Source organism: Symphalangus syndactylus, chromosome 2 (genome assembly GCF_028878055.3).
Source record: "Symphalangus syndactylus isolate Jambi chromosome 2, NHGRI_mSymSyn1-v2.1_pri, whole genome shotgun sequence".
NCBI lineage: Eukaryota > Metazoa > Chordata > Mammalia > Primates > Hylobatidae > Symphalangus > Symphalangus syndactylus.
The window spans coordinates 116,286,119-116,298,676 of record NC_072424.2 but is presented as its reverse complement, the minus strand read 5'-3'; the positions used below and the strand labels follow the sequence as shown (position 1 = coordinate 116,298,676).

The window sequence follows — 12,558 nt, the reverse complement described above, 5'->3', positions numbered from 1 at the left end:
GATAATGATAGCAAGAGGCTTTCAGTTTAGAAAAGTGTCAGTAGTATTAGCTTTAAAAATCAGTCATCTGAAAAAAAGAGTTTTTAGACTCTAGATCCTCATAAGACTTTCTCACTGAAGCAGTACATCATGACTGCTATTTTTATAATTAACTTTGGAACTGGAGTCCTCCCAGTGTTTAATGACCTTGAATTACAGTAGGAAGGTTGCAAAAAATTTAATGCTATTAAAAATAAACCACATTCAGATTTTAAAATATGGTATATGTAGAATACCATGCTAGAAATACCAAATTATGCTTTGACCTGAATGTTTCAAAACTTTCCTAGGAGCTCATACTCATACACGTCAACGCTACCCATGACCTGAAAAATGACAACTGGCCTACCGAACTGGTCCTTCTGGCTTTTCACACCGCAGTGCTTGTTTTAAATACAGTTGACCCTTGAACACAACACATTTGAACTTGGAGGGTCCACTTATATGGATTTTTTCAATACAGTCAGCTCTCCATACATTCTGGGTCCTGCAACCAAAACCAAATGTGAATGGAAAATACAATACTGAGGTATTTTCTGCATCTGAAACCAAATGAGAATGGAAAATACAGTATTCACAGGGTGCGAAACCTGCATTATACAGAAAGCCGACTTTCTGGGTCTGTGATTTGCAGGAGTTTAGTATGCATGGATTTTGGATTCTGGGGTCCTGGAACCAATCCCCCTCCAATACAGAGGAGTGACTGCTTCTTCCGTCAGTTCTTTCCCTTTCTCACATGATCTAAGAAGTCAACAAACTTCTTACTTTTTTTCTTTTAGCATCCCCTCATCTTCCCATATCATTTTCTTGGGAAATAGAAAAACAATCCTATCTTATTCCACTTTGCATTCAATTTCTGTTTCTTCTATTTCTCCATCTCCCTCTCATTTAAGCAGGTCATACTTAGTAACCATGTATTTAAGAACTTTGCCCCTTCAGATTATATTTCAGAATCTTTATAATAAACTTGGAAAAATTTTCACTGCATCGTATGCTTTCTTTTATGGAATTATACGTATGAAGAAATCAATCATGACAAATTACAGAAGTCAGTGGTAAAAATGTCCACGTACTTCTATCAGCATCACTAAGCACCTTGCATTTTCCTCATGTAGATAATAGCATGTTTAAAGTAGTCATCTCTTATTTGTGGTTTCACTTTCCATAGTTTCAGCTACCTGCAGTCAACCATGGTCTGAAAATTTTAAATGGAAAATTCCAGAAATAAACAATTTATAAGTTTAAAGTTTTTGCCATTCTGAGCAGTGTGATGAAATCTCACACCAGCCCCCTCCATCCTGCCTAAGACATGAAACCTCCCTTTGTCCATCGGATCCACGCTGCAGACACTGCCCATCCATCAGTCAGTTTGTAGCCAGCTTGGTTATCTGATTGCCTGTCAGCATCTCAGTGCTTGTATTCATGTCACCCTTATTTTACTTAATAATGGCCCCAAAGGACAAGAGGAGTAATGCTGGCCATTTGGATATGCCAGAGAAGCTGTCAGGTGTCTCCTTTAAGTGAAAAGGTGAAAGCTTTTGACTTAATAAGGACAGAAAAAGAAAATCATATGTTGAGGTTGCTAAGATCTGTGGTAAAAATGAATCTTCCATCTGAGAAATTGTGAAAAAGGAAAAAGAAGCTCCTGCTGGTTTTCCTGTCACACCTCAAACATTATCATAGGTATAGATGTCTAGGAAAAAAACATAGCAATAGATAGGGTCTGTGGTTTCAGGCATCCACCAGGGGTCTTGGAACATATACCCTGAGTATAAGTCAGGGACTACTATATTAAAAATTGAATGACTAAAGAATAGCTTAATGCATAGACATTTGGAGGCCACAGCAGCAATAAATTCATGTGAGAGTCAGATGACCATCTAGCACTATGACATTATTTTTTTCTTCTGTATTTAAAACTTTGATCTACCAAGAAATGTTTGTCCCTTGTTCTTGTGCTACGGAAAATGGATTGACGTGAAAGGAAGGAGGAGGAAATTTAAGGTTGGAAAACTAGAGGACACAACCAACAGTGATACCTTTATCCAAGCAGAACTGTGAGAACAATAACACAGTTTTAGTCTAAATTTATGTTGCAAGAAGAGTATGTGTGAAAGATTGGTCTTCTTTTACATTTAGGATCTTCTTTCTAGCCTGTGATCGCAGGCATAACCTGGCTTTAAATTATGCTCTGCTTTGCAGTTACTCTCTCAGTTCAGTATTTAAAAAGTCTTTGCTTATTCATGATGGCTTGCTGTCACTTTTGTTTCACTCCACAGACAATAAACTCCAATTCTAATAAACAAAACCATGGTTTTAGAACCTGAGATCTGTTGCAACTTGACAAGGGGAGTATTTTCTAAATTTCCCCTAAAGTTGAAATAAATGACAGTGGAATTTGATGAGTTTACTAGATTTCAGAAATTTGATAAGAGCAAAAAAAATTGGTCAGCTGCCATAAACTTATATTGTCTAGTCTTATCTTAGATCCAGCATCATATTTCATTTGTTTTACTACCGTTTATTATACTGCTATTAAAACATTTTTGTGGCCGGCATGATGGTTCACGCTTGTAATCCCAGCACTTTGGGAGGCCGAGGCAGGCAGATCACCTGAGGTCAGGACTTTGAGACCAGCCTGACCAACATAGAGAATCCCAGTCTCTACTAAAAATACAAAAATTAGCCAGGCATGGTGGTACATGCCTGTAATCCCAGCTACTCAGGAGGCTGAGGCAGGAGAATCACTTGAACCTGGGAGGTAGAGGTTGTGATGAGCCGAGATTGCGCCATTGCACTCCACTCCAGCCTGGGCAAAAAGAGCGAAACTCTGTCTCAAAAAAAAAAAAAAAAAAAAAAAAAAAAATTGTGACATAAATTTCATGGTGAAAAAAAGATGCATTGTCTTTTAAACTGGGCTCAAAAAGGTGACACACGCTGGAAGTAGTAATAGTTGCTGGTCTTTCATGCTTTTAAGTTGTGGATGATGATTTTGCAATATTTGGTCTTTTAAAATGTAACACATGTCAAGTCATTTTGGCTATTTTCAATATTATTGCCAAGAATATAAAACTAATAATCACCCATAGAAATGATCTTGCCCAACAGTCTCTTCTTATTTCCCAGGGAAACATCCTCTTGAAACATAGTCTTGCTGGGCGCGGTGGCTCACGCCTGTAATCCCAGCACTTTGGGAGGCTGAGGCGGGCGGATCACGAGGTCAGGAGGATCAAGACCATCCTGGCGAACACGGTGAAACCCCGTCTCTGCTAAACACATAAAAAATTAGCTGGGTGTGGTGGCGGGCTCCTGTAGTCCCAGATACTCGGGAGGCTGAGGCAGGAGAATGGCATGAACATGAACCCGGGAGGCAGAACTTGCAGTGAGCCGAGATTGCGCCACTGCACTCCAGCCTGGGCGACACAGCAAGACTCCATCTCAAAAAAAAAAAAAAAAAGAAACACAGTCTTACATGGTATCCAATACATTACATAGATTTGTAAAAGTAATGTGTGAGTAGTGTTAAGTTTTATAATTTAAACTTTTAAAACATAATTATTTATTATTAGTCATTTTACTATTATTATACATTTTAGAGGCATGGTCTTGCTCTGTCTCCCAGGCTGGAGTGCAGTAGCCCGATCAAAGCTCACCACAGCTTTGAACTCCTGGGCTCAAACAATGCCCCTGCCTCAGCCTCCTGAGTAGCTAGGACTACAGGCACATGCCACCACGCCCGGCTAATTAAAAAGAATTTTTTTCTAGAAATGCGGTCTCACTATGTTGTTCAGGCTGGTCTTGAACTGGCCTCAAGCAATCCTCCCACCTTGGCCTCCCAAAGCAGTGGGATTACAGGTGTGACCCACTGTGCCCTACCCTATAATTTAAACTTCTTATAGGGTTCATTTGATGAAGCAAATAAAACAGTTTTGAACAACAAATTAATTTAGTTTAAAAGGGCTTCGCACTTCTTTTTATATTTGTAAAGTATTTGAAAACCCTGAATTACATAGATAAGTAGCTGCAAATGGTAATAGTTTATATTGGTTTATTTTACAAGTTTCACTCTGATCTTTAGACTTTAGTTTTACAGAGATAGCAGGAACAGCTTTATTTCTAGGACCACAGGAAAGTTAATTTAGCAGCATAAGTTAATAAATTAATTCCTTCATTGTCTTAAAATTTGGTATGTAAAACTATTGAACTTGAGTCTTTTTTTTTTTTTAGATTCAGGGAGTATATGTGCAGGTTTGTTACATGAGTATATTGTGCAGTCTCTGCCTCCTGAGTTCAAGCAATTCTCCTGCCTCAGCCTTCCAAGTAGCTGGGGTTACAGGTACCCACCACGATACCCAGCTAATTTTTGTATGTTTAGTAGAGACAGGGTTTTTCTATGTTGGCCAGGCTGGTCTCTAACTCCTGACCCCAGGTAATCTGTCTGCCCCGGCCTCCCATAGTGCTTGGTTTACAGGCGTGAGCTACTGGCGTGGGCCCCCAATAGGTAATTTTTAACCCTCACCCTCCTTCCAACCTCCCTCCCTTTGGAGTCCCCAGTGTCTATTTATTTCCATCTGTGTGTCCATGTGTATCAATTGTTTGGCTCCCACTAATAAGGTGAGAACATGCACTATTTGATATTCTGTTTCTGAGTTATTTCACTTAGGATAATGGCCTCTGACTCTGTCCAGGTTGCTGCAAATGATATGATTTAATTCTTTTTTATGGCTGCATAGTATTCCATGATGTGTATCTACCACATTTTCTTTATCCAATTAACTATTGATGGATACTTAGGTTGATTCCATAACTCTGCTATTGTGAATACTGCTGTGATAAACATATGGGTGCAGGTATCTTTTTTCTATAATGATTTCTTTTCCTTTGGATAGATGCTCAGTAGTGGGATTGCTGGGTCGAATGGTCGTTCTATTTTTAGTTCTTTGAGAAATCTCCACACTGTTTTCCATAGAAGTTGTACTAATATACATTCTCACCAATGGTGTGTAAATGTTTCCTTTTGTCTACATCCATGCCAACATCTGTTGCTTTTGACTTTTGTTTTGTTTTGTTTTTTGAGACAGAGTCTCACTCTGTTGCCCAGGCTGGAGTGCAGGTGTGTAATCTCAGCTCACTGCAACCTCTGCCTCCTGGCTTCAAGCAATTCTCCTGCCTCAGCCTATGGAGTAGCTGGGATTGCAGGCATGTGACACCATACCTGGCTTTTTTTTGTTGTTGTTGTATTTTTAGTAGAGATGGGGTTTTGCCATATTGCCCAGGCTGGTCTCAAACTCCTAGCCCCAAGGGATCCACCCGCCTCAACCTCCCAAAGTGCTGGGATTACAGGTGTGAGCCACCGTGCCTGGCCTTGCTTTTTAATTCTAGCCATTCTTGAGTGTTATTTTTTAATCTTAGCTTTGAGGTGGCTATTTAAAGGAAATCTAATCCAGTATTCACAGAATCCCAGAAGTCTGCAGAAAATACCGTTTGAAAACTACTAGTCAGGCCGGGTTCAGTGGCTCATGGCTGTAATCCCAGTACTTTGGGAGGCCAAGGTGGAAGGATCGCTTGAGTCCAGGAGTTCAAGACCAGCCTAGGCAACATAGTGAGTCCCCGTATCCAAAAAATAAAAAAAAAATTTAAAAAAAATGCCAGGCGTGATGGCATGTACCTATAGTTCCAGCTACTCAGAAAGCTGAGGTGGAGGATCACTTGAGCCCAGGAAGTTGAGGCTGAAGTGAGCAGTGATCATCATGCTACTGCACTCCAGCCTGCATGACAGAGTAAGACCCTGTCTCAAAAAAAAAAAAAAAAAAGAAAAAAACTACTAATCATGCTTTATATAACGTATAACATTATCTCTGTAGAGTGAGAATAAATTTTTTTTTTTTTTTTGAGACTGAGTTTCGTTCTTGTTGCCCTGGCTGGAGTGCAGTGGTGTGATCTCAGCTCACCGCAACTTCTGCCTCCCGGGTTCAAGCGATTCTCCTTCCTCAACCTTCCTGAGTAGCTGGGATTACAGGCATGCGCCACCACACCTGGCTAATTTTGTATTTTTAGTAGAGACAGGGTTTTTCCATGTTGGTTAGGCTGGTCTCGAACTCCCGACCTCAGATGATCCTCCTGCCTCAGCCTCCCAAAGTGCTAGGATTACAGGAGTGAGCCACCGTGCCCAGCCTGAGAATATAGTTTCTAGTCATACTCTTTATTTCAGGAAAATTGTCAAATGGAGAAAATGTGAAAATATTTCTTTTAAAGGGTTAGATTAATATGAGTAAATTCTCATTAAAAATATGTTGTGTTCTGAAATTTACAGAAATTTTCTTTAATATCAATTTTAATCAATATTACAAGTAGTTGCCAGCCCAGACTACAAAATTTTTGACCTATAAGTAATCTGAAGCAGTATTAGTTAGCTATTTTATGATTACATTTGCATTTTTTCATTAGTTTGCCTTGCTAACAGATCCTCATTTTGTCTGATTTGCAGTTCCGAATTGTAAACATTGTCCTTCCACTCCCACTGTGAGGTAGCAAAGGAGATTTAGGACTTTTTTTTTATCCCCTGGCTTATTTAAAATTGGTCTAATATTTTTAGCCCTCCACTGAAGTGACTGCCGTCTCCTCTTTGAGGAAGAATCATGGATCCTGATGTCAGAAAGGGACTCTGAAGATGCCCTAGTTTAGTTCTGTGCCTGTAGGTGCATGGTTTTTATAAAGCTGTGCAAAGAGAAAACTTTTCCAAAACCACACACGTTTTGTGCTCCTTTAGAAAGCTGGATATTTAAAGGAACCCTGTGGCAAATCCTTTTTTGAGGCAAATGCTCCTTTGTGCATCTCGTTGCATTAAAGAGCCATTGGAAGTTTTCTTACAGCACCAGCCCCCACCCATGAGAGCCACCAGTGCAGTGCTTTCCCCTCGAAGAGGATCCTGCTTTCCACACAGCCAGTGGCCCCAGTACCCCGAGATCCATGGCACCATAGTGGTGCCACGCATTCCTCTGTGGACTGGCAGATGTCTCAGGCTGGCACCTGCCTTCCTATTAAATTCCACACAGCATTTACAGGCTGTTTGACATCAAAATTAAATTGAGAAAATTAATATAAAATGAGAGCATTATAATCCATGATCTCATGTGTCACTTCCAGCTAATGAGTCTAGGAAACAAGCATAGCATGAGCATCGCTTTTTTTTTTTTATGTGGAATAATAGCATCACATAATCTAGTAACTAAGGCCCTGGGTTAATATTCCGAGTCCACTGCTCACTTGCATAACATTATTGAGCAAATAACATAATTACCCTAAACTTCAATGTCCTGTGAGTAAAGTAGAATTAATGATGGTGTCCACCTCACAGGATGGTTGTGAGCTCTGAATACAATCTTATCAAGTATTAATTTAATATTAATATTTAATTGAAATATGGTATGTTGCATGTAGTAGGTACTTCAATAATTCTTAGCTGTTTTTATCATTATTTTAAAATCCTATTAATGCCTAGAAAAATATAACTTTAAAAAGTAAAAAAGAGGAGTAAACGTAAAGTAAGCAAAGAGGAGTACAGCTTTTTAATGGCCTTCTTCCCCTCCCTGCGTGCCCCTCTGCAGAATGTGATAAGTTGCGGCGTGATGGCTACCGCAGTTCTCAGTACTATTCTCAGGGACCCACCTTTGCGGCCAACGCCAGCCCTTTCTGTGATGATTACCAAGACGAAGATGAAGAAACAGATCAAAAGGTAAGCTTCAAAGTTCAACATGGGTTCCTGGGTTGGGTCCCAGAACAGAAAAAGGATATATGTGGACAAACTGGTGAAATCAAAACTGAGCCTGTATTTTAATCAATAGTATTGTCTCAAGTGAATTTCTTGGTTTTGACAAATGTGCCATAATTATGTAAGAGTAACATAAGTGGAAACTGGGTAAAGGGTACACAGGAAGCTTTTAATACTCTTTGCAGCTTTTCAGAAAATATAAAACTATCCTAATTTTTTAAAAGGTAAGATTAGAATCTAAGGAATTCATAAAAGAGACATAAAATGAGTGTATTTGTGCATCTCAAATATTCTTTTTTGGTTAGAAAAATAAAGGGCTTATTTCTGTTGTTTGAGTTTTCATATGACCAAGAACTCAGTTGTATGACAAAGAAGAACTCTGATCATAATAGCAGAACCCACTGTTTACAGTGGTCAGTGTTATTAATAGAGACAGAATAGAAGAAGGGCATTTGCTTAATTGGCACTAGCCAATTCATTTAGTGATGCTATTTTACATTTGGGTTCCTTTTCCTCTACCGTCTCTGGTGATATGCACAAACCACTTAAGATAAGTAATTTTCTCAATACTTAATACATATGAAAGAATAAAAATGTATAAAGATTTTGATTTATGTAGTTTTATTATCATTTACTAAGTAATGTGGATTGACACTGGAATTACTTAAAATAAGATTTGATGATAGTGTTTTGTTTCACAACCATTTTTAATTAATTAAAAACTTTCAATGGAATTAGGCCAATTTATAAATGCCTTATTGATTGAAGAACATTATTCAAAATTTATTGTCCTTTTCCTCAAATAGGTAACTTCAGAGAATAAAATAAGATAATAGTTGATCAAAAAATGGGAAATTAAGCCAGGCATTGTGGCATGCATCTGTTGTATCAACTACTTGGAAGGATAAGACAGGAGGATCCCTTGAGCCCAGGAATTTGAGTTGTGGTCACTCCATTGTACTCCAACCTGGGCAGCAAAACAAGACCCTGCCTCAAAAAGCAAAAGGGAAATTACTACCTTAAATTTTTGATCTTCAAATGATCTTCACCCAGATTGTTTTTTAGATTCTTTTCTTTTTCGATGAGATCTTGCTTGCTCTGTCGTCCAGGCTGGAGTGCAGTGATGCAGTCTTGGCTCACTGCAAACTCCACCTCCCAGGTTCAAGCAATTCTCGTACCTCAGCCTCCCAAGTAACTGGAATTACAGGCACACGCCATCATGCTTGGCAGATTTTTGTATTTGCAGTAGATACGGGATTTCACCATATTGGCTAGGCTGGTCTTGAATTCCTGACCTCAAGTGATCCTCCCACCTCAGCCTCCCAAAGTGCTGGGATTACAGGCATGAGTCACCGCACCTGGTCTACATTTTTAATTAATATTTTAAATTGATAAATCATAATTATATACATTTATGGAGCACAATGTGATGATTTGATATAGGTATACAATATAGAATGATTAAATCAGACTAACATCTTTCACTGTGCTTACCTATTTTTTTTACGGCAAGACATTTGAAATTTGCACTCTTAGTTATTTTGAAATATACAATTTATTATTAGAGATTGCAGTCATCCTGCTGTGCAATAGATCTAAAAACTTATTCCTCCTGTCTGAAATGTTGTCCCCTTTGATCAACAACTTTCTATTCCTCACCTCCCCACCCAGATTTTTATCACAGAATGTTTTTCCTATTTCTTGAAAGGTATTTTCACATATTGGATTACTCCTTTGAGCCTTTAAAATATACAAAGACAGTCTCTTACTATAATGAGTAAATCAGCCATTTCAAAATTAATCTGAACTTTAATTTTGAAAATTTTTATTTTTCTCTTGTTGGCATGAGTGGAAAATGAAAACCAGAAGGTGAATTATAGAGTGAGACTTTTGTTTATCCAGATACACTTTAGCCTTATACTGATGCTCAGAGAAGGGAGAGAAGTTTATAGTGGGGCCCAGTGAGACAGATGGCTTCTGGGTGTATAGAGTCCACTAGCAAATTGGCATTGCCATGACAGCATCCTAAGATTTTTCTGGAGAATGGAAAAATAATTTCTAAATTCTCACATAGCTCTTTGCTTACCATGACACTCAACTCTGAGGGAAGTTAGCCTCTGCATTAGTTTCTACTCCTCTGTACCATTGCCACGGACCCTGACGGCCAAGCAGCCCTCTCCCAGACCTGTGTGAGAGTGTGGACAAATCACCCCCAAGAAAACAGGCTCCTATCCTGCTGAAAATGAGTGCGAAGAAAATGTTCGTATATAAGGGAATATATATAAAAGTCATCCTTTATATGATGTGATATGTCATGACATCACAGTAAACACAAATGTTTCCATAATAATTACCTTAGTGTGATTTGCTGGCACTGGCATCACTAGACCAGGAATGAGAAGTTGACTGTGGGACCCTTGACAGGTCTCCTTGGGACCCACAGCATCCTTCTTTTTGTGAAAGGGAGGAGGTAGGCAGTGGGAGGACCTACCTGGTGTGTGTGGGAGGCGAGCTATTTTCTGGGGCCCCTCCCAACCCTCTCCAAGTTACAGTGTCTGCCCTCATGGCTTTCCTATATTTGGTCTCTTACAAAAGCACCCAGCCACTTTCAAATCTTAACTTTCTTTGCTGCTATAAAATTTTTGTTACTTTTGTGATTTTCAAAAATCCAGGTTTAATTGGGCGTGGTGGCTCACACCTGTAATCCTAGCAGTTTGGGAGGCCAAGGTGGCCAGAACACTTGAGCTCAGGAATTCAAGACTAGCCTGGGCAATGTAGCAAGACCTTGTCTCTACAAAAAATAGAACAGAAACTAGCTGGGTGTGGTAGCGCACCTGTAGTGCCACCTACTCGGGAGGCTAAGGTGGGAGGATTGCTTAAGCCCGGGAAGTCAAGGCTACAGTGAGACATGTTTGCACCACTGCACTCCAGCCTGGGCAACTGAGTGAGACCCTGTCTCAAAAAATATAAATAAAAATTCAGGTTAATCTTGTTCTTGGATAAAAGTATTTTGAAATCCTTGGAATATATCATTAGAGATATTTATGGGGAACTTGTATTTTTCCTTTTCTTAAAATATGTAGAACCAAGTTGAAGTATATTAGAAAAATGTTAAATTATTAGATCTGAATGTCATCTCAAGGCAATCTCTGTTAAGAAATTGGTTTCAGAATAAAATAAATATCAAATTATTTTATCAAATATAGATTAATTAGACATTATTATATACTAATTAAATATCAGCTAACAAATTGTACTATCGTAATAGCTAACTGCCTGCTTCCCCTTCCTGCCTCCCCCACTCCCTTCTTTCCTTCTTTCCTTAACATTCTGAGCTACCTCATTCAGTGTTGTATTAACTTAACCATTTCTTGATTCTGTGGAGCATCAAAAAAGCCACTTGCCACCCACTATAACATAGCCAATTCGATGATCTTAGGGCACATTTTCCATCCTTTTGCTTATTCATCATGATTAGATTAATTGCAGCACTCTGTTTTTTGTGTTTTTGTTGTTGTTATTGTTTTGTTTTTTGGTTTTGAGACTGGGTCTCACTCTGTTGAGTCTGTTGCCCAGGCTGGAGTGCAGTGGCACAGTCACGGTTCACTGTAGCCTCAACATCCTGGGTTCAAGTGATCCTCCTGCCTCAGCCTCCCGAGTAGCTGAGACTATAGGTACACATCACCACGCCCAGCTAATTCTTGTATTTTTTTGTAGAGATGGGGTTTTGCTATGTTGCCCAGGCTGGTCTAGAACTCCTGGGCTCAAGCAGTCTGCCCACTTTGGCCTCCCAAAGTTCTAGGCTTTACAGGCGTGAGTCATCACACTCAGCCTTGTTCTTCTTAACTATATAAAGTTAACAAGTCTTAGTGCTGCTGTCATTGACAAAGATCCTGAAATTGGTGTGGAAATTAGACGCATAAGCCTTATGTTTTCTCTACCGCTTCCTACAGGTCTCTCTCCATAACTCATGTGCGAATGTCTTCAGGTTGAAGTGAGGGTTTCATTTGTGTGCATCCGCATAGTATGTGATTGGCTGCTTAGTCGGCTAATTCATTCAACAGTAATTCCTTGAGTTATTACTACTAAGTAAATATTTGCCCTGAGTCCAAATCTTTATTAATCTTTATGGCCCTTCTGCCATTCACTAGGTCACTGTGATGCACGGATGCATCCAAGCTGTACATCCAGCAGTGGTGGTCATTTAGGACTCAGAAACACTCCTCACCCCTCCATAATGTGTTCTGAAAAAGAGCTCCTTCAAGCACAAAATTATAATTCCTTTGTAAAATAAGGACTTACTGATCACCTTCTATGTGCCACAGACTATTCTAGGTGTTGGAGATGTAACAGTAAACCAAATGCAAGAAATCTGTGTCCTTGATGGAGCTTTGATTTCACAGGGAGGCACTAAGAACAAATACAGTCATGCATTGTGTAATGACAGGGATACATGTTGAGAAATGCATTGTTAGGTGATTGGTCATTGTGCAAACATCATAGGGTGCACTTAGACAAACCTAGATGGTACAGCCTACTACACACCTAGGCTAGATGAGATAACCCAGTGGCCCCCAGCTTTTTTGTCACCAAGGACCAGTTTCATGGAAGACTATTTTTTCATGGACCAGGCTGGGGTGGGTGGGGCAGTTTTGGGATGAAACTATTCCATGTAAGATCATCAGACATTAGTTAGATTCTCATAAGGAGCGCACAACCTAGATCCCTCACGTGCACAGTTCACAATA

At 39.4% G+C, this 12,558-nt stretch overlaps 1 protein-coding gene across 6 annotated transcripts in view; it reads left to right on the top strand.

The window, feature by feature from the left end:
- NHSL1 (NHS like 1) overlaps positions 1–12,558 on the top strand; it is a 148,767-nt gene that overhangs the window by 91,632 nt on the left and 44,577 nt on the right. For all 6 annotated transcript variants that reach the window (XM_055265374.2, XM_063622618.1, XM_055265416.2 and 3 more), the window contains one exon: positions 7,647–7,774. In XM_055265374.2, the coding sequence (XP_055121349.2) occupies positions 7,647–7,774 (128 nt within the window). The remainder of the gene's footprint in view (positions 1–7,646; positions 7,775–12,558) is intronic.